We start from the raw sequence: 21,161 nt of genomic DNA on the forward strand, positions 1-21,161 counted from the left end.
GTATGAAATGGTGATATTGTATTCGGAAACTTCGAGACACAACTCGACGTGAAACTGGTTTCACATTACGTAAAGGAAGAAGACTCGTGTCCACGAAGTTCATTGACTCTGTAACGCGTTTGAGGTGATAATTTATTACTGCAAACTCTTCTTCGCTTCATAGTTAACAGTGTAACAAACGATGCTGCTGGTTTAGTTTCACTTTAAATTAATTTATTCTGACAAAGCCTTCGCTTTCATTCTCTATCCCTTTGAAAATCGGACTAATTACAGCTTGTTAGCCAAAGGTTAATTCATTTAATCTATTTCCATTGAAAATTTGTCCACGAAATCATTTGCTCCACACGAAATAAGTACAGCTAGTCATGACTCGTTCGCGTACAAACTGATATTGACCAAAATTATTAACATAATTTATTCATGTACAAGGATATTTGTAACTCTTACTAAAATATATAGATGTATTATTAATTTACAACTATTTACCCGCGGTAACAAAGATTAGTTGGGGTATACATGTTATCATTGATCATCAAATGATATGCATATAATATTATGTAAATACTGTAGTAACTTCTACGTTAACCAAACTATCACAGATTTGTTCTACGAACTTCTAATAGTTTTTTACAGATAATTTGTAAACTTCCGCATTTTTTAACAACTTGTCTTCGTCTTTCTTGTCGAGCAACAAGATTTATAATTTTACAAATGACAAGACCGACTCGTTGCAAGAGCTTTTGGCTTAATTAACCGGTGTCACGTGATAAATTCGTGAATACTTCTTGCTTCCTTTTATGGATCAACGTACTTAATTAACACTCTAAATTATGAAACGTCTGTATGATTAGTTGTTTGTCGTTATTATCATTAAACTCGACTACGCATCTATTCAATACGCTATAGGACAGATGAATTATTGTTACAAACGCGTGCATACACCTGTCACCAGTATTTTCTCGTTACCAGCTTCGTCGGTAATTGGAATTCCCGTTAATGATCGGTAGCCAAGACCAACGAAGAATGGCGGTCTGTGCTCGAGCACAATACGGCGACGATGACTGATGAACTGATTGATTTCTAGGTCAACGGTTCCAATATTCTCCTCTCGTGGGGTCGAAGTCGTCTTCGATGCCGTAATTTTCTTCCCCGTCTGAAGGGTGAAAGGAAAAAAACGCTCCGCACCAATTATCGAAACTCATCGTGAAAGCTCTTCTCCGTGTCGACCATTTTACTACCGAGGAACAAGTCGATCTTGTTCAGTATTTCCGGGAGACTCAAGTTCCCGTCCTCGTTCGCGTCCGAGAGCGCAATCAGCTGCTGTGCCTCTTGAATCGCGTGACGCGGGTTCCTGGGATCGATGTACATCTGCGGAGAAGAAGGGGGAGAAGAATATTAGCGAATTTCGCGGTTCGATGGGTCAGAAACCGACGAAAATTGCTACCAATTTCTACCTACCAAAAGCTCGACGCGATCCGCTCGCCCGTCTTTGTTCTTGTCGATGAGGTGCTTGAACTCCTTTCGCCGGTCATCGCTACCCGGTATCGGCTTTTCGTGGTCATCGCCGAGGTCCAGCCCCACACCGTCGCTCGGCAGGCCGGCAAACTCGTCCTCGGTGAGCTGCTCGTCCCCGTCGCGATCTGACAATCAGAATTAAGGTCACGTAGTACTCCTACCCTTACCGACCGAGCAAACTCCGGCTTTCTTTCCTAATTTGAATAAACAAACGAACGGAAAGGGTTGAAATTTCGACGGTGCATCGCTATTTTGTAGTGGAATTCAGGAACGTTACTCATATCCCGAAAATCGTGAAAACAATGTGTTGTTTTTTTGACACTACTTACTATTTCCATGTTTCCCACATTTTAGGGGCCAAAAAGTGCATAGCCGAGATACTTTGCGCCATTCCCGAAAGAATGAGGAGTAAAATGAGCCATCGTGAGACTGTTTTCATTCAATATTGAGGCCGCTAGACGAGAACTAGGAACTACAATAATTTCGTGAATAAAAGATGTTCTCACGACCAGCTGGGCGCATGGCCAACCATGTAACGATTTTTGGGTTATGAGTAACTTCCCTGAACTAATACTTGAATCTTCACCCAACTTTCATCCAAATCCATGAATTCAAATTCAGTATAGATTATTTCTCACGCACGTACACACACGTGTCTTGAAAACTGATTTCAAAAAATGGTTCTACGAGTGACGGAAATACGTGTTTCGAAGTGCAATTAAGCCTAATTGGTCATTTGACGTGAATATCACCCCAAACATTTTTTGAACTCCTCGTAGAGTCCCTCAGTACCCCAACTTTTCCGACGTTTTACAATATCTAAACAATCAATTTTGGCTGCGAAAACCGAGAGAGCTTTTTCTACGAATATTAAACAATACCTAAACATTTTTTTTAGATTTTTAAAACTCATTTTTGAAGCAGGATATCACTTTTTCGGAACTGAGGTGAATTTCACCCTGTGTGACCGTTATGCGATTCCTCTGAAGTGTAACCGATATATCGTGTACCAAATTTCTCGAAGAGGTCCTCGACCATCTGCAACAGCGCTCGATGGCTGCTTTCGGGGTGTGTGAAGGCCAGGAATTCGTCGAGGGCCAGTCGCTCCGGGTCGTTCCTCGCGGCTTCAGCCCATCTCGCTCTGTCACGCATTATGCTCTCCTTCAGGGTCCTCGACAGCTCGGGATGCCGCTTGTTATGGGAGTTTATGTACTCCTCGGAGAAGCCGTGGGTCTTCAAAAAGTGCGCGTGATACTCGTCCCAGGATACCTCGCCTGCAATAAAAATATTACCGCATCTTTTGACGGCGATGTTCTCGAATCAAGGATGCATCAGACGTATAGTCGTGCAGTAAAAACGATCCACTCAAGAACTGTATCACTCAGGTTAACCAAGTTGAATCAAGTTATTAATTATCGAAATAATGCGCTAACAATTTCTAAAGAACTAAATTATCGTCTATACCAAGGGGACATTTTTATGATAAAACTGATCGGAGGGGTTATTCGGTGATTGATTCTAAACTTCTTTCACAAATTTTTCGTCTTGACACTCTTCTGATTGCATGGTGTATCTAGTTAAAGAAAAAACCGCCTTTTACCATTTCTGGGATTATTGTCGATGGCAGTGAAGAGGCCGATGTTATCGGTCATGGCTCTGTTGACGTGTTCCTTGATCTTTGCGTGGATCCATTTGGCCAGTTCCCGGATGTCGAGAAGCTGGTTGTCGTCGGTGTCTGCCCTTTGAAATATTTCGGTCAGTAAATCTTTGGGCTCCTGGAGATTCTCGAGCTTCTCAACCTCCTCGATGAGTTTCTCGTCTCTCTGGTCGATGCCGAGGTGCTTGTATTTTTTTTTCGAATTCTTAACCCTACCTCCGGAACTGGTTGCCACAGTGGACGAGCTTCTCGGCTCATCGTCAAAAGAAATACTCTGCAGTTGGAGTGCTTCGCCGGTGTTCTTCACCGCATCTTCCAACGACTCGAGACTCTTCAGCGGCATTCTTTTACTGTAATTCACGAAGAACAGGGAGAAGTATATCACAATGGGTATCGCTATCGTCCATCTGAGAAACACCAGACTGAAAAAATTTCCCCCCCTGCAGCATAATCCGCACCGCGAAACCATCTTCGAATCTCTCCTTCACTCTCCTTCACCGGCAATCAGTGAGCTATACGATCCTCGCACGCATTCGATTTTCGAATTCTCCACGACTTATGGCTCGAGCCACTTTCATTCCGCGCAATGCTCTCCAAATGGCAAATCATTCACCGTTGACAATCCAGCGCAAGGCTATCGCGCACTTTTAATATCCACACTGTCAGATCATTCCTTTCTCACCAATCGGAACTCAGCACCCCAATCACTCTTTCAGCCGCACATGATTGCCCCGGAATCTCGCATTGAAAGACACATCAAGTTTACATTTAATTTCCGCTTGAATGTTCTCTTATCGACAAAATTCGATGACCTTTCAAATTGATAACACGTTATCGTTTCAGTCGATCACGACGAGGATCCTTTCCAGAGCTAAGTAACAGCTGGCGGAGCGCGTTCACTACGGTTCTTTCGATTCCAACAGTTCCGTCATGGCACCGGCGTTATTACCAGAGCTGTAGAGAGTTTCCTGCGGTACCGTAAACCAACACGGCTCACAACGGTTTGCGGTTCACGATATGTACCGTTTACTTCACGCCGTGCACACGAGCGTTGCCCCGGCCAAGGAACGAGCATGTCCTATCGATTCACTTTCACTTGGAACCCAGAGCCGACTCTCTAGCTCATATACCAACAGTCACCAATCCTGCGCATGGCATCGACGCCTCTTGCGCCGTCGCACGATCTCTCATGGTCTCCAGTGCCTACATGGCACTATTAATCTGTGCGACATTACCCCAATTATACCCACATTCTTCGTTATGCTAACTATAATGATGGTAGAAGACCCCGTCACGCCGGAATAACAGTCAAGTCACCGTGTGGATTTTCACATATTTTCTTCATACCAACCGAGCATCGAAGTAGCTGACTCTCCATAACTTCCTGTCTTTGGGATGGTACTTTCTTCGTGGAAATGGTAAAACTGATTTCTTCCACGTCGTGTAATTGAATTTCGTAATAAAAAAATGAGAGGAAAATAGGAGGATGCAGAAATGGTGAAAGGACAAAGCGGGTCCGAACCTGCACTAGCAGGCTACGGTTCTTGTTAACATTTGCATTTAATGTGAACATTCTCTACGTGTATAACAAGTGTATGAATAGCATATATGTACAATAAATAAGTACGTATTCTCGCAGTATCCGTTTGAATAGCAAACATATTCTCACTATTAACATTACGATTATCGTTATTCCATTGTCGGTATTTAATATTTAATTTATCACTCGAACGGAGACCAGCGTCTGTATGTAGGTATGTATATACGTGTAAAATTAAATAATACTTGTATCTCTGCAAGGGCCGAACATCTACAACGGCAAAGCGACAGCGGGACTATTCGTGCTTAAAACACAAACGAGTTTAATGTAATTTAAGGAAATTTCACAAATTTTGAAAAGGGTAATGGACGATGTATAATGTGTCTGATAAAAATTAATATAGCACGTGCGTATGTGTATGTATATACATATTCCCTACCGCGCTTGGCGGTTCGATTTCTGGGCACATTCTGGCCCCGGCCCAGCGGCCATCATTCCATGCGGAAAAACGACTTCCGCAGTTTCACCGGTAGGCAAAAGCGACTGTGCGTGGACGCAGTGGCAATTGTAAATGTAATCGAGACGATGAGCGCAAGCCGACTTTAACCTATTCGTTACTTTGAACCTCGCTTTGCACTGATCTTCTCGTCCTCCATGTCCAGTGCGAAGTTCGATATTCCCTCTAAATTTTTTTTTCGCGATTTCCCAAACCTCTTGTTCAGCAGCATCTGCACTGGCGGGCTCAGCAGATCGTCATTCAGTTCATCGAGATTCTGCGGCCCCGTTGCGAAGCTGACCATCACGCCAACCACGATCGTAGTCAAGCAGCCGATCATGCTGTACCACAAGTAGCTCACCTGCAGCAACAGACAATTTACCGAATTACCGAATGATCGATCGTCGATGGATCAGCCATTTTCTCATGGCATATAAATTGATCACAAGCACTCACTCTGTACAGAGCGAAGACCTCATCGTCATTATCCTCGTCGTCTTTGTCTCGTAGGAAGCTAGAAGTCGTTTTGTTTAACGCTGATGAACAGTTGGCGGTTGACACTGGCTTCGACTCGACGTGTATCTGCCCGTTTAAAGACGCGATCTGCGCTCCCAAACCAACCCACAACACCAGAGTCAGTCCCGTCAGAGCCCCAGACATCGCGCCCTTAGCGTTTGCCCAGGGCACAAACATCCCCAGGGAGAAGAGACCCAGCGTCACACCGCCCACCATACCGTTGAAGGACAAGGCCACCTGAAGAATACCGATGTGCCAGTACACGGGACGAGGGGAATTTTGGTACTTGGCATTGGATGTACGTACCTCCAAAACACCACCAAGCCTCTCGACGATGAAGACCAGAGCGAAGCTGACCACGCCGAAAAAGATGCTGATCCACCGGGCGTAAACGGCACCACGACTAGGCGGTAAAGCGATTCTAAACAAGCCTTGGACTATATCCTCGCATGTGATCGCGGCTAGAGAATTTAGCGCGCTGGCTACGGTCCTGCAGGGATTGAGAATGGACGGGTGAACGAACGAGTGAATGAATGTTCATTAATTGTGACAGTAGGACAACGCATCCTCTAAGGCCACAAAAATGTGGGGTACAGCATCGCGGGGATTACAATAAGCTACTATCTCACATCTTACTGTCCAAGGATTCCAACCAAAGGCACGTGTTAGTGAGGATAGACATATCAAGATGGCCCATAAACGAACCATAGAATAAAGTAGTCTATAATACGATGGGTACAATTATCATGGAGAATGGTGTGTACTCGGAATATCTCACTCACCCTAAAGAGGCCGCGAATATTCCGGCTACGAAGAACCCGGGGACACCGTTAAGCACTCCCATGAAGTTCATCACGTAGAACGGAAGGAGCTGATCGCTCGCTGTTATGTAGCCGGCTTGGAGCGGATCGCAGAGTTTGTACACGCTGTACAACGTCATTCCGGTTAAAAAGTTTACTGTATAGATTAAGATCAGACCGGCTGAGCTGACCCAGAGTGCCCTGTGATAGAAAATGACAAATTCAAGTGATTGAAAAACCGGCTTGCGATCTCCTTGACGACAAAACACTGCACGCTTACGTTCGCGCCTGGCCGATCGTCTCGACGCTGAGGTACTTCTGGACCGAAGCCTGGTTGCTGCAGAACATTGTCGCCCAGTAAAACGTCCCGCCCACAACGACGCTCCAGAAACTGTGACGAACTGTGGGCGATGGATCCATGTTGAAGAACTCCAGCCGACCCGTTCGCTCGCTGTCCTTCCATATCACCGCGGGTCCTCCAGCCCAGGTCATCCCGTAACCAAGGATCAAAAATATGGAACCCAGAAGAACTCCGGCTTGGAAGGTGTCCGTCATTATCACTGCTTTCATACCGCCCTGAAACACTCGGCTGAATTACTTTGATCTGGTGGTGAGGAAATGGTTCTACCTTTAGAGGAGAAGTACAATGCACATAGCAAGCTGTAGTAATGTCAGTTGGAATCAATTGTGGATATCTGATGCCATTTGAAGGAATGGTGAGCATCAAGCATTGGGAGAGATCGTCATTGATAGTCAACTTAAAGAGTGCAATGGGATCGGACTTCAAGGTCTCTCAAGGTATCATCCGAATCGCGATCTACACTTCTGACAATGAAGCTTACCTGAGATGCGTAAAAGATGCAGACAACGTAAACCACGGTGACGGCAATGTAGGTGTTGAGTCCCGTGACTGGAAAGTAAACAGGCAGAAGGTAGTGAAAAAAAGTGCTAGTGATCAATTGATGAAAGTGAAGAATTTTTGTATGCAAAACTCACCGCGGCTTAAGGCTAACGCAGGTGCATAAACAGCCACCGAAGTGTACAGCACCATTTGCACCATGTACAAAAGACTGGCCAGCAGTCTACAGTGCCTGTTGAACCTTAAATTCAAATATTCGTAACTCGAAGTCAGCCTCAGCTTCATGTAGACGGGGAGGTAAAGCTGCGAAGTAATGGGAATCACCAGCACGAAGGCGACCGAAGTCATCCAGAATTCGGTTCCCTGCCAAAGTAAAAGGGTCATATACGTAGATTGAATGAAGATGAAAGTGAACATTTTTATACTGTAGTGCGGAGTCTCATTATCACCATATTGGCATTTTGACAAGGAAATCGTCACCCACCTGACTATACATCTCGGCAGGATTTCCAAGAAGTTCAATAGCAGTGATGAAACTGGCAGCCAGAGACATGGCCATGGGGAAGGTTCCCATGCTGGAGCCACCGAGCAAGAAGTCTTCGCTGGTCTCTTGTTTCGTTGTGAAGAAGCCATAGAACAGTCCGATGCCGCAAGAGACGATGAGCATCGTGGCAAGGACGGCGTAATCGGCCCAACTGAAGTAGTGAAGTAGCTCCGATCGCTCCTCCAGAACCTGACCGTCCATCTGTGGCGAAAGCCTCCGCTGCTCGGCGGACGACACCGAGAGTCCAATGAAGAGAATCAGTAGCTGTCGATTGATCTTGGCCATTTTTTGAAATTACTTTGCCGGTCCGTCAGCTCGACTGGTCTTATAAGTCCGGCTCCTAATCTCTCTGTGGGCTTCCTGTAAACATGAATTACCCACATCATGTTCGTCTTACGGAGTGGGATTTCGCTCGACGGGTTATCGCCGTGTTTACGGACGGATAGAAGATTGTATAACTTTGCTTCACGTACGCCATAAACACGTACGTTTATGAATTATCGTTTTATTTCATAAACTAAGGACTAAGAGTGTTACTTTTAACGGGTTGAAAATCTTTCCAGACGCTTTTCCCCCATTGTCCACATCTTCCATTTTCATCCCTACGTCCAACCCTTATACTGTTCTTTATCCCTTGATTACTTTTGCCGAAATGGACACGCGCTAATTCCAGTACCCTAAACTCGGTGGAGTCTCGTTTCCAAGAGAATCTTCCGCTCTTTCAGCCTCGATTTCAAGCCCGGTAATTGGATCAGATGACTCGGGTGATTTTGTGAGAGAAAAAAGAACCTCAGATATCCTGGGTCGTGACAGTAATCGTTAGGTGATGCTAATTGCGACTATCAAATGGCGGAGACAAATTGCATTATGTTATCTTGTGTCGCTGCAGCTAGACAAGGTGTTTACTCGAAAAGCACCGAGCAATGGCGTAGTTTGCAATAATCATTCTTTAACAGCATACGGATAAGATCAGCGTGCAATGTCGCCAATGCGTCGATCCTTCTGTTACGAGTTGCATATTCTACAGAGGGGCTGAACGACTTAATTCTAACCGGTCTCAGGCGGATCGAACCGCCGTAAACCAGCCGAGAACAAATGCATGTGCAACTATCGAGAATGCACACTATGTATATTCACGTATTTCTGATATCGAAGCGATTCAAAATTATCGTTTCATTCTATTCTATCGTGGAGGGAGGAAAATTAACGGACACCTGGATTCGAGCACTGCATAATTAAACACGAATGATCGAAACGTGCTGTTATGAACAACACACAATATCGCGTTATATTTACTATAGACGTTAGTATAACAATACAACTTACTCGCGCACGTGTCAAACTTCGGATACTCAAGCATACCTCGATTTCATTTGACCAGGTAATTTTTTACCGGCGCATTAGCCACGTTGTACGTAATACGTTATACGTCGTATCCTGAGCAGTACAATCTCAAAATGCATTATACGAATTACATATCAAGGACGACAAAGATCTCCAATCTCGGAAAAATGCCTCGACAACTTGTGATTAATTTCAAAATAATTCTTCTATTGTATGAAGAAATAATTGCACAACTGTTCCGGAAGTTCACCATATCTGCTCACCGGCTGAAAGAAAAAACGTTGCTAACTTCGAAATAGACGAAACGCAAAACTTGCACCTAAATTTAAATATCATACCTGATTTATTGTCTTTTTTTTCGAAGTATCAAACCGTGAGCAAACTTCTACAAACTGTCTAGTGACTTCACTCCTGTATAATAATTTGGTGATACTTTACCTTTCGAAAATTTATCGTTCACTTGCAGGATTGTTGTAAAAACAGTGATTTCCTAATGTGCCCGTACACAATTCTGTTCCTAGGCTGAATTACCTGCGAAATTCTATCAGAACTGAACTTTGATTGCATTTACTGGATTTCTTAGCACAAAGCGTACGCGCATACTTTATAAATGGGTTTCGTCGTGTTTTAGGGAAACGGAAACGAAAAAAATATGCAATCTGGCCGAATGATATTCAGAAAGATATTCACTTGGATAAAACTATGCACGAGACGGAAAATGAACGAATGAAACTTTAGACAACAACGGGAGGATTAAAACAAACAACCTTAAGACTGATGATCTTAATTGCCTTGAGTCGGTCTTTATATACCCGCCCCGGCGAAGGCATCTTCCAGCCATAACTCCACAATTAGAAACTTTAATCGAAATGCATCTGTGGAGACTGTAACGTTCCAGTAGGTCCGCTATCGCATTAAGCTTATAGTTTGTCACACCGAACGGGGAATCGCATGGTGACAACTCTTCATTTCGAAGTAGCTGGAGCCGCAAATTCTTAGGACCCATGATTACATACTAGCTATTAAAGAAAAAAATGTAAATTCAGTAACAGCTTATGTCATTTTTGAAACGCGGCAGAGCAAAAATTCTGACGCAGTACAAACAAAAACCAAGCAAAAACAGAGTGGCGGACACATGTTGAGCTCGCCTTTATCATCATGTCGAATATTTCAAAAATTTCATACATGCGAATATATCGAATCAATCGGCGTCATTGTGTGTACGAATTTGAAAAATCAACTTATGGACAAAATCAAACAACAGTGACAGTAATAATAATAACAACAATAATAAATTGGAGTGGTTGATGGGTGTATCCTAAATGTGAACCTGAATGAGCGCACGACACACGTGCTTCGAATTAACGAAATGAAATCACGTAAAGACCTTGTAATCAATTGACGTCATTCTCATGTCCACGAAGTTAAATTCTTGAAATGCTAATTTCACAAGCAAAGCTTTTTGTTTATGGTACGTGCGATGTTCCTGAATCGTAATCATAATCCATCCGCGGTCATCAATAATTATCTCACATCGGCACTTGACGGCATTTTCATTGGTCCAAGGATGAGGAAGGATAACAATGAATAATAACAAGCAAATTTCCGGGTAATATCTCGAAGGTACTTTTTATGGTGTTATTTGATCATGTTTTTTCACTGAGGATATGAAATGGTATATTTGTTAAAATTGATGACCCAAAAGAGTTGGAAAACGGAGAAAGCTCAAAGTGCAATGAGAATTGACCAGCGTCGTGCATATACATTGTGTATGTGTGTATTGAATTGAAACTGGTTGTATCCAAACTATACTGGATTAGTCCGGCTGACGCAGACCCGTAACAGTTCTAATTACTTAATTCGTAGCACCCGGAATACGCGACGATTAATTTTAGGACCGTATTTCGATTAGCCGTTTAATCCCTCTCACAACCGACTGCAATCATGTTTGTAAAGGCGACGATCTGAGTACACACAATGCGTGGCACCATGCTTCCACTTGATGGTGTGTAAAATAAAGAGCCGCGTGTTTCGTTCTTTCACCTTAGTTCCTTTCTATTTCGAACATTCAAGTAAAGTCAAACCGACAACTTTGCTCAATTTATGATAGCAATGTTTGCCTCGGAAAGAATAATCAAACCACGTAATTGAGTAAATCAGTGAATAAATAACCAAATTACTTACCTCGCGAACTGGAGCAGTGTGAAATAAAATCAACACGGGTTAATTACGAACTAATCAACTTACTTGACAGCTGACAATGTAATTTGAAAGTATAGAGAGATGTGCCTTTGTCACTAAACATTTCCAGACTGGCGTAGGTCAGTAATTTGAAAACAGAGGGATATAGACACAAGGATATCAAGAGGGCACAAAAGGTGAAACAGAGGTTTCAACATTTCCAAATATTTGGTATCCGAGCGCGTAACATTTGGTGTTAGTTCCATTAATGAATCAAGTGAACATCGAAATGCTGTCGTAGATTCTTTGTCTCTTTATTTTGAGGAAATTCTGTGTTAAAATAAGTTGAATGAGTCAAATTTTTGTTAGTTCAAATTAGCGCACCGTGTTATAAGAAATAAATTGTTGGTCCGTCTTCAAATTCCAGTTTCTCTGCTGTGGTTTTGAATGTAGACAAGCATGTTTATACTCGTCCACTTCTTCCGAAACCTGAGAGTGGATGCTGGGAACAGTGCAGGGGAAAAGGTTACAGATTTTTTAATACCTTAAAAATTTTGACACCTTATTTTCGCTGATTGCGTTACAAAACATTAATATAATCGGTATAAAGTCATATTTGCCTGATATTATAACCTGATTCTTATAGTTAACAGACATTTAAATTATTATCATATAATTGATAATATTCACAATCACACACGCCAATCACAGCCCGTATCATACCTATGCAATTATAATATTTGAACACTAAGTAAAATGACCGAGTCGTTTACCCTTCGTTGGAAGCAATATAATTAATTGTAATCGAAAGTACAGGTCTCTAATTCATACTACGTCACATGTTTTCGTGTATTGAAAAATCACTCCACATGCTCGCCTTTGTTTGGATCTAGTCCAATTTTACAAGTCTCTAAAATCTCAATTCGTAGGGAAAAAACCATAATTGTTCCAGTAGTATTTAAGTACACTTTGCAATAACTCAAATTACGTTATATTCAAAACTACATCAGCAGATATAAAATACGTGTAAATTTTTCTAAACCCTGACATATTTTTGTACGTACGCAAGATGCATAAAATGAATAATTATTAAGAGCAGATAATCGAGTTGAATCGACAAATGCTCGAATATTATATCAGCACACCGTATACTTAAATCTATCTCTGAAAACTGGAAGACGTGAAATTTAGTGCATCCTCGAGGACCGGCCTCTGATCGAGTCAGCGATTAATTTCTAACTAAAACTCCGTGCTTCTTGGGATCGGCGACTCTGATTTGTCCTCGTGAAAAGTGTACTTCGAAGTGACGCTGCGCGGCTCAAGAGCCAGCTTGTCGAATGACGGTAAAAACCGCAATCGTCGCTTCCTTATGCGACCCGCTAGCCAAGGAATAAAGAGATCCGGATCCAACTCCGGTTGTTCTTCCTTCATGACGATCCGCTCGACGTTGCTGACGAGCCACCCGACGAGGAAAGTCACCAGGAAGCCAATGGCGCTGTACCACATGTGCGAGATTCGGTAGAGATAGAAGTAGCTGGCAGGATCGTCCTCGGTGGTGGCGTTGGTCCTGCAGGATGTTAAATGACGTGAATTTTTAAACCTCATTACTGCACCACTCCAACTGCCGATGAGGAAGAAAATTGGATGCAGTAAACGGGCTCATACCAGGTCGCTAACGTTGTCGGTGCCTCAGTAATTGTGGCATTCAAGATTCCCGGGTAAGTTGCATTGCAACCCGCATCCGTTGTCGATAATCTTGGAGCGCCTGGACGAGGCTGGCCGAATCCAATCCACAGGCAGAAAACCAAGGCCACAAGAGTCCCGGTTATAGCGCCTCGCTGGTTCGCCGATTCGGTGAACATTCCGAGGGTGAACATGCCGAGCAAGGGACCTCCAACCACCCCGAATATCGTCAAGCTAGCCTATGAATGGTACGAAATAGCAAATGTCCGAAAAGAGTATTTATCTGTATTACGTATTCATCCAACAGTCCTTTCAGACTTTACCTGCAAAATACCGCCCAAAAACTGAGCCAAAAATGCCAGAGCGATGCAAATGATGCCGAAGGTGAAGGCTAGCAATTTTCCGAACAAAGTTGACCTGGCAAGAGGGAAATCGTCGCTGTAACATCGCTTGTAGGCTGGTTTTATGTAGTCCTCCAATGTTACCGCGGCCAAGGAGTTCAGAGCTGCGGATACGGTGCTCAACCCGGCGCTGAATATCCCTTTGCATGAGTAGAAGTTGAAATTTTTTAATTTTGCCACTACCGGCGAGATGTTCGATTGTTGTCTCGATAGTATAACCGCAAGTTTTTCAGTCGTCTACAGCAAAGCTTGATCAAGCTCACCTGCAACGAAAAGCCCAGGCAGGCCAGGCACGTGGGACATCGTGTCCATGACGTAAAGAGGCATCAGCATATCAATATTTTTGATTCTCCCCTGTTTTATGGGATCACAGTTGTAGTATCTGCTATATATCGCCAGACCAGAGAAACTGGTGCTGAAGGAAAGGAACATCAGAATTGGCCAGTTCAGCCACAGAGCCGCTTGCGCAGCCTTCAAGCTCCTGAAAGAAACACAGAAGACATTTCAAATGTTTTCAATCGCACTAATGACTCTGCCAGCAGAGAAAATTTGTCAATTTAATCCCATGCTGGCCGGAGGGCAGTGTTCTTTAAATACTGGACAGTGGAAGTAATTCACAATATTATGTGACTGGTTGAATTGTTCAAAATGTCAAGATTCCAGCAGGAACCTTTTCCGGGAGTAAATTTTTCTGCCTGAGACGATCGGTAGCGTACTTAACGGTCAACATGCGCTGAACTTGAACCTGGTTCACACCGTAGAGAGACAGGAAAGTGAAGAGACCGCCGATTATGAGACTCCACCAGGTGTGCCGCACCGTGGGATCCGGCGATATGCTGAAAATCGAGATAATGTTCACAGTGCCATTCTCTTATCTATAGCTCTTTATTTTCGTGCATGGGGTTTCAACCGATCGCCCACCTATCAAACTCTATTCGACCCCCCTCTTCGGCGATCCTCCAGATCTCGGACAAGCTGCCAACGTCACCGACCGCAATGCCGATGACAACGAACACAGCGACGAACATCAGGATGCTCTGGAATACGTCGGTGATTAGGACGGCCTTAATGCCGCCGATACTCGAGTAGAAGGCGCAAACCAGTCCAATGGTGATAATGCTCCAGGTTTTCGAGATGCCGGTGGTTGCTTCGAGCGCCAACGACGGAGCGTACAGGACGACTCCTGTGTACAAGAGCAGCTGGATCCAGTAGACGAAGCTGGCAAACAGTCGGGCACCGATTCCGAAACGTTTTTCAAGGTACTACGGCATTTGTCAGAAAGAAGTTTGTTTCGGTCAGACCATTTCGAAGAGGCAACCACTCCTCATGTCGGGTAAGCACCGTAGACAAAAGTCCTGTGATGTCTTTGAAGTCATTTAAAGTCACGTCAAGTCTTGTGAAGTTACCGTGAACTCATCAGCAGTCATGTAAAGTCTTGAAGACCTGAAGTCTGGTGGTCAGATAATTTGGAAAAGGTAACGGCTCCTGACATCAGGTGAACACCGTAGAACAATGTCCTGTAATGTCACTTGAAGTCATTTAAAGTCACGCAAAGTCGTAAACTAATCCGAACTCATGTAAAGTATTGAGATCCTGAAGTCAGATGTGCACCCAACTTCAGAAGTGGTTATCAAGTAACGCATAATCAAGTCGATGATTGAGCTTTACCTCGTAGGCACTTGTGGCTTGTAGTTTGAAAAATACGGGAAGGAATCCATAGGCAGCTATCGGAGTCCCAATCCCGTAGGATACGTTGATGACGACAAATTGAGTACCGTAGGTGTAATTCTCGGCGGAAACGCCGAGGAGAGTGACGGCCGACATGAACGAGGCCATGAGAGCGATGCCCACTGGTATTATGCTCATCGATCCATTAGCAGTGAAGTATTCCTGTGACGAAAACTTCATGCTGCAGTAAGACGATAGGTGCATAAATCGGGATAATCCCGACCCTGAAGCTCATCTCGCGTATGGTTCTTATCAACGGTACATAGACATTAGGCTGCTATTAATTACAGGCTGTTTGAACCGATTTGCGTTATCAATTAAGCGCGATAGTGTAATCAAGGAGATTTCATGCAATAAAATACCTAATCCTCCAGGGTCGAATCAGAGCAAATATTAATCGCATGGCACAATGAAATAATCGATGTCTTTATTTTTTACTGTCTCGATTTTTTCGTCTCTTCGATGTAATCTGCGCTTGGATCTATAGTCAAAAACGTGAATGCAAGCAGAATTTATTCTCCTACGAATATCGTGTCGTAATTCCCTAACTAAATATAGAAAACGCTGACTTATTGTTAGAGGCAACGTGATACCGGCAAATATTCGCACCTGCGTGGTTTTCTGACGACCGCCTGTAAATCTGTAATAAATTCCAATTCCAGCGCTGATTATCAACATCACTCCCATCACCGTGTAATCGGCCCATCCCAAAGTTGGAGTCATTTGCCTGTCTGTTCGTTTTACTGACGAGTTGCTATTGGGTTGCTCCTTCGTTTCGCAATCTGGAAATTGAAAGAGATAATATTTAATGGCATCGCAGCGAAAATTAGCAGAAAAATCTGCATTATCCGTTCCTGAAAAAATATGATATAACCTCAGAATCTGGCGTAAATTCTTTGAACCGATTTTGCGTAAATTATACCTGGCCGAACTCCTTTCAGATAGAACGCAACGAGTTGCGAACTTACATTATTTGACGCCGCGCCGGGTCAAATTAGCTAGTTCTATATACACAGAACAAACATACTAGTTTATAGACAAGGTTTATATTAGGTAAATCGTGGGTAAATCCCTCGTGTTAAGAGGTCTGCACTGTATTTTTCAACTGCCCGGTTATCTCGTGATAATCGGTAAGGTTTTTAGACTTTGCTTATGTACCATTCAGAAAATACGAAAAGAAACTTTCGACCTGTAGAAATACGTTGCTATAATTGTTTGCACTGGACAGATTTAAGACGGAATAGTCTCATAATCTTACGGTTCTTATTTTTTGTCTGTAATTGCACTGTTTCGCTTCAACAGGAGCGTGACCAACACAAAGCTGTACAAAGTCGGATGCGATCAGAATAACAGATGTCTCAATAATGTGCTCTAGATATTTTGATCAACTTGAATTGTCTTTCATTATATCTTGTGCATGTGAGCAAACAAATTGAAACCTGAATAATCATTATGTTCTGTCCAAATGTCAGTAGATTTCTTAATGTTGAACGTGGTGTTGACATTTAATTTTTTTGACAAAATGTCAGAGAATTTCTTCTTTTTTTTTACAAAACGCAATGAACCTGGTTACAAAAACGCACAAGCAAAGGTTGAAATCAATGTTTCGAAATCTTAACCACCATAGGTCCTATGACGGCAAGTATAACTGTTTCATTTTTTAACTTGATTAAAAAAACCATGCCCATCAATTCCATAATCTTGTACCCACCACACAATCATTTTCGTTACTTTTACCGTTTCTTCTGAAAAACCTTCAGTTGATCAATTAAGAATGTTCCCACTGTTCAATGAACGCGCACAATAAATATCAGCGCAAAGTCCAGGATTGCAGTTATGGAACACGTGATGTATGTGTAAATTTTGAGGGCTCCCATAAATGTGATGTTTGACGTACAGTTGATGTATCAATAAAAACGAAGTGCAATTATTGCCTATCTCAAAGAAAAATCCGAATGCGCCGAGATTCGAAATCCACGTGTAGAGTAATAGCGGTAAATTCATAACGGTGAACAGAGAACACTTGTGCAATGTGCGTTTCTACACGATCAATATTACACGGACACACACATGTACCCAATAGTGTGTAAAAGAATGATGTAAGAGAAACACGAGAATAAGGCGCGCGGTAAAACATAATAATGGAAATGAAAACGTATCGCAGATTAATTATCTCACCACGAGCCTCGATCCGCTTGACAATTTTATGTATTCTGTAACTGCATCAACGGGAGTCAGTAGTAACAGACAGAGATGGCCCAGAGTGGCCGACCTGACTCTCCTCTAAGCTCCGTCTCTACTGGTCGTCTGGTGGTCTGACCATGCCGACCTAACCTACGCATTCTGTGAGCACCTCCAGCCGAGGCTAAGTCGAAGGTTGATAATTATCGCGCATGCGTTCGTTCTCTACATTTTTAATTTCGTTTTGTTTTTTGCGAGAAACGCTATTCGTTACAAATTACTAGTTATAAGGTATTGGTGTATGTATGTTGTACATGCTTGCAGGCACGTCATACCGCCAAATTTAAGTGATAAGAGACTTATCGAGTGCGGGGATAAACATGAGGCGGAGAGACAGTGAAAAATTATAGTTTTACTATATTGATTATCGTCGGAGAAGTACAAATACGCTGAGTTTTATTAGACTTTATGAAATCAAGTAAATCTTAACGTAGGCAAATACCTCTCGCAGTGATATTAATAGTTATATAGATTTCTAGATTTCTGAAACTACCGAAAATCATACAGTATTATACAATCCACCAAAATTTTTTTTTTTTTTTCTTAGTGCTGAACTGATATTATGCTGCAATATGAATCGCCACTTAGAGAATACGAGTAGTTATGTACGACAAAACTGGTACTTCAGAACAAATCGGTACGAAATAATTTGTGAAAACAAATTACGGTATGTTCTATGGATTTTGAAATTTTTTGTCACTTTTCAAAGCAGTGAATCAACATTACTGCGAATTAAATAAAAATGTCGATGATGTTCGAAAAATCGTACATTTCTACTTAATTGCATCGAAATGGTTAAAAAAAATTAAGTTTCTTTCATTAGATGCGTGAAATTCTCAACATTTAGTTGTTATTCATTTTCATCATCAGCAAATTGTTTTTCAGGTATATTCGTTTGAATTAATGAATTTTGGTGTGTACCCAATAACTTCCAAACTTCTTTGATAACGTCAACCACCAGTAAAAAGTGGTAAGATGAAAGCAAGCGGACAGATTGCACAATGATAAAAAAAAATACCCATCATTTTATTTTCTGTACAAAATAATATGAAAAATGGCCGATGATATTAAAAATGTTGACAGCTGAATCGTATAAATTTCTGATGTAGGGTCTCATACATATTTTTGCATCAGTACTTTAAAACTTCACAGGAATTAGTTCATAAGACCTCGTGTCGCCACTTACGAAAGCTCGGTGAATGGATTTTAATTTTAAAAAAAGCACGCTATAAAGTTGATGCCAATAAGCATCGGATAAAAATTATTGAAGATAGGCAACCTTATGGATCTTGTTATAGCATGAATCTTCGGTACAGAAATTTCCACCGTTACCTACCTGATTAGCTGTGATGTCAGAAGCCAGTCGATAAGTGTAGAGTACTGTCATTACTTCATCGTCCTTTCGCCTACATAAAAATAACATGAACAGTTGGACGTCTTTAACAATCAACAATCAATGCTGTTGACAACAATTTGCAAAATATCGCAAGCAAACAAACAAGCAGAGAAGTTGTGTTCCGCGAATTGTACAAAGCTGAAATTATAGACGTTCCGAACATGTTACGAAGGTTCTTTGCAAGCAGATGTAAAGTGTGCCTATAGTTGATATTGATTTCCTGCGCATCAACGTAAATCATGGTCGTCTTCACACAAATTTTAGGTTATGCCGCACGTCAGGTACAATTTTTTGCGCAACCATCCAATCTTATACTTTTCGTCTGTTTGCATCAAGCCGCTTAGCAAAATAATCAGTTCTGCTTTTCACATGTGCTTCATTCTCGAGTGGATTTTCGCTCTTGCGCATGTTCAATTCGCGAAAGTTGTTCACCTTTTAGGTTATATTAGGTTACATCAGGTTAACGAAACTTTGATTCCAATAAATAAAACTAATTTGAATTAGATTGTGTTTAGCAAAATAACAGAATCAGGCTGAATACTTGGTGCAGTTACTCGGACATTGCTAAAAAAAAACATGAAATACAATTTCGTATCGTTAATGTAACAACGCATTTTTAGAAAAAGTCCTTATTTCACAGCTTCAGGATTTTTCAAAATTGAATAAGCTGTAACACTGCAGTACTGAGAAACTGATGTTTGGCAAATTTGACATTGCAGGTTATTCTGAAGTTGTACAATAGCGAATTATATTTCAACATTTCGTTACTTTAACACCGTTACTTTCAATCTCGTGAAAAAATTGAAATATTTTATCTTTTACGTTAACAAACTTGAAATACTCCTAGGTGTCGAGAAACTATCTACGTGGCTTGTTTATGGACTCGTTGCGTCTCCATGTAAAAGGTGGAGTGGGTGGGATGGGCCTGCCTAGATTTGGAGGAATTGGCGGTCGAGGTGGTCACGTATATCTTGTTGCCAAGGAGGGCGAGACTCTAAAAAATCTTTCATCCAAATTGAAAGTGCATAAGATAATTGCTGGAGAGGGCGGTAATAGCTCACAAACACAACTTTTAGGTAAACTTGGGGAAGATATGACGATCCCGGTGCCTCCAGGCGTATCTGTGATTACCGATCAGGGTGTGAAATTAGGTACAAAAGGAAAATTTCATTTTTTCACATTATACAGATCTTCTCAGCTCACTTTATCGGGAATTTTATTATCATTTCAGGAGAATTGAATGAGCCAGGTTCTAAACTGATCGTAGCCAAAGGGGGGATCGGGGGATGTCGAGAAACTGGATTTAGTGGGCAGAAAGGAGAAGCTCTGCATATTCATTTGGATCTCAAGTTGATCGCTGATGCCTGCTTAGTTGGCTTTCCAAATGCAGGAAAAAGCACACTTCTGAAAGCAGTTTCCAGAGCTAGTCCCAAAATTGCATCTTACCCATGTAAGTTACATAGAAAGTTTTATTGAGAAAATAAATTTTGTTCCCTCCACTTATGAAATTAACCGAACTTCTCATATTTCAGTCACAACGCTAAGGCCACACATTGGTATAATGCAATATAAGGACTTGAGGCAAATCTCTGTAGCAGATTTACCAGGGCTGATCGAAGGTGCTCACGTAAATATAGGAATGGGTCATAGATTTTTGAAGCACGTTGAAAGGACGCAATTGATGATAGTTGTGGTAGATATTCAAGGTTTTAGATTGTCGCCCAAACACTTGCGAAGAAATTGTTTAGAGACGATAGTGTTGCTCAACAAAGAGCTGGAACTTTATAAACCGGACTTACTAAACATGCCTGCTATTCTTGTTGTCAATAAAATGGACACAGAAAACGCCACGGAGAAATTAAACGAGGTGAAACCATTGATCAAGGAATACGAACGGACTTTAGCAACATTTTCAGACGAAATACGTCCCGAAAAAGCCTTTGTATTCGAAGCCGTTCTGCCCGTTGCCCTCCGCGAGAGGAATGTCGATGAAATCAAGTTGCTTCAGGAAAAAGTACGAACTGTGCTAGATCTACACGCGGAAAAAAAAGCAATGAAAATGCGAGGAGAATTCCCCGACAGTGAATTAATCGAGAAGCTAAAACAGGAGACTATGCAAAGGATACCAACGCTTGTATAGATTTAAACTATAGATCGACCAATAACCTTCAATGCGCCGTTATTTTTTCCAATTTGGCAAAAAAAAACAAAAAGCATTGCCCAATCTTATGTAACATCTTATACTTGTACAGAAATAACT

General features: G+C 42.0%; 4 protein-coding genes across 9 annotated transcripts; 1 reads left to right on the forward strand and 3 right to left on the reverse strand.

Annotated features, from left to right (window-relative positions):
• Positions 1-401: 401 nt before the first annotated feature.
• LOC107221814 (45 kDa calcium-binding protein) lies at positions 402-4,517 on the reverse strand. The gene is made up of 4 exons (XM_015660986.2): positions 3,116-4,517; positions 2,526-2,789; positions 1,459-1,640; positions 402-1,368 (listed from the first exon to the last, which is right to left on the reverse strand). Exons 1-4 carry the CDS (start codon positions 3,639-3,641, stop codon positions 1,189-1,191), a joined length of 1,152 nt encoding a protein of 383 aa, XP_015516472.2. The 5' UTR covers positions 3,642-4,517; the 3' UTR covers positions 402-1,188.
• Positions 4,518-4,713: 196 nt separating this feature from the next.
• Positions 4,714-11,589, reverse strand: LOC107221155 (sodium-coupled monocarboxylate transporter 1). Of its 4 annotated transcripts, none has more exons than XM_015660091.2 (9): positions 11,456-11,589; positions 7,868-8,287; positions 7,521-7,746; positions 7,367-7,434; positions 6,805-7,100; positions 6,507-6,725; positions 6,031-6,214; positions 5,665-5,961; positions 4,714-5,569 (listed from the first exon to the last, which is right to left on the reverse strand). In XM_015660091.2, the coding sequence occupies exons 2-9, from the start codon at positions 8,210-8,212 to the stop codon at positions 5,327-5,329; spliced, it is 1,878 nt and encodes a 625-aa protein (XP_015515577.2). In that variant the 5' UTR covers positions 8,213-8,287; positions 11,456-11,589; the 3' UTR covers positions 4,714-5,326. The 4 variants fall into 4 exon arrangements, with proteins under 4 accessions (XP_015515577.2, XP_046592340.1, XP_015515648.2 ...); XM_046736384.1 differs by having other exon boundaries at positions 11,519-11,538; XM_015660162.2 differs by lacking the exon at positions 11,456-11,589 and adding an exon at positions 9,710-10,042.
• A 404-nt stretch (positions 11,590-11,993) lies between these two features.
• On the reverse strand, positions 11,994-17,584 carry LOC107220225 (putative sodium-dependent multivitamin transporter). 3 transcript variants are annotated; one of them, XM_015658764.2, is made up of 9 exons: positions 17,443-17,584; positions 15,874-16,046; positions 15,205-15,426; positions 14,458-14,798; positions 14,253-14,372; positions 13,800-14,017; positions 13,459-13,676; positions 13,118-13,374; positions 11,994-13,019 (listed from the first exon to the last, which is right to left on the reverse strand). In XM_015658764.2, exons 2-9 carry the CDS (start codon positions 15,985-15,987, stop codon positions 12,692-12,694), a joined length of 1,818 nt encoding a protein of 605 aa, XP_015514250.1. In that variant the 5' UTR covers positions 15,988-16,046; positions 17,443-17,584; the 3' UTR covers positions 11,994-12,691. The 3 variants fall into 3 exon arrangements, with proteins under 3 accessions (XP_015514250.1, XP_046592341.1, XP_046592342.1); XM_046736385.1 differs by lacking the exon at positions 17,443-17,584 and having other exon boundaries at positions 15,205-15,512; positions 15,874-16,003; XM_046736386.1 differs by lacking the exon at positions 17,443-17,584 and having other exon boundaries at positions 15,205-15,445; positions 15,874-15,975.
• Positions 17,585-18,938: 1,354 nt separating this feature from the next.
• Positions 18,939-21,150, forward strand: LOC107226906 (GTP-binding protein 10 homolog). The gene is made up of 4 exons (XM_015667920.2): positions 18,939-19,182; positions 19,749-20,052; positions 20,133-20,351; positions 20,434-21,150. The coding sequence occupies exons 1-4, from the start codon at positions 19,141-19,143 to the stop codon at positions 21,039-21,041; spliced, it is 1,173 nt and encodes a 390-aa protein (XP_015523406.2). The 5' UTR covers positions 18,939-19,140; the 3' UTR covers positions 21,042-21,150.
• The last annotated feature ends 11 nt before the right edge of the window (positions 21,151-21,161 follow it).

This window comes from Neodiprion lecontei, chromosome 4, assembly GCF_021901455.1.
Source record: "Neodiprion lecontei isolate iyNeoLeco1 chromosome 4, iyNeoLeco1.1, whole genome shotgun sequence".
NCBI classification, from domain to species: domain Eukaryota; kingdom Metazoa; phylum Arthropoda; class Insecta; order Hymenoptera; family Diprionidae; genus Neodiprion; species Neodiprion lecontei.

Excerpts from the sequence above, each read along its gene's own strand:
- LOC107220225 (XM_015658764.2), bottom strand. The coding sequence starts at position 15,987 with ATGACTCCAACTTTGGGATGGGCCGATTACACGGTGATGGGAGTGATG. Across the intron at positions 14,799-15,204 it reads AAGCCACAAGTGCCTACGAG|TACCTTGAAAAACGTTTCGG; the intron begins GTAAAGCTCAAT and ends CAAATGCCGTAG. Across the intron at positions 13,375-13,458 it reads TTTTGGGCGGTATTTTGCAG|GCTAGCTTGACGATATTCGG; the intron begins GTAAAGTCTGAA and ends TACCATTCATAG.
- LOC107221155 (XM_015660091.2), bottom strand. The coding sequence starts at position 8,212 with ATGGCCAAGATCAATCGACAGCTACTGATTCTCTTCATTGGACTCTCG. Across the intron at positions 7,747-7,867 it reads CTGCCGAGATGTATAGTCAG|GGAACCGAATTCTGGATGAC; the intron begins GTGGGTGACGAT and ends TTACTTTGGCAG. Across the intron at positions 7,101-7,366 it reads GCATCTTTTACGCATCTCAG|GGCGGTATGAAAGCAGTGAT; the intron begins GTAAGCTTCATT and ends CGAGTGTTTCAG.
- LOC107226906 (XM_015667920.2), top strand. The coding sequence starts at position 19,141 with ATGGTCGTCTTCACACAAATTTTAGGTTATGCCGCACGTCAG. Across the intron at positions 19,183-19,748 it reads TAGGTTATGCCGCACGTCAG|GTGTCGAGAAACTATCTACG; the intron begins GTACAATTTTTT and ends AAATACTCCTAG. Across the intron at positions 20,352-20,433 it reads CAAAATTGCATCTTACCCAT|TCACAACGCTAAGGCCACAC; the intron begins GTAAGTTACATA and ends CTCATATTTCAG.
- LOC107221814 (XM_015660986.2), bottom strand. The coding sequence starts at position 3,641 with ATGGTTTCGCGGTGCGGATTATGCTGCAGGGGGGGAAATTTTTTCAGT. Across the intron at positions 2,790-3,115 it reads CGACAATAATCCCAGAAATG|GCGAGGTATCCTGGGACGAG; the intron begins GTAAAAGGCGGT and ends TTTTTATTGCAG. Across the intron at positions 1,641-2,525 it reads GGACCTCTTCGAGAAATTTG|ATCGCGACGGGGACGAGCAG; the intron begins GTACACGATATA and ends TCTGATTGTCAG.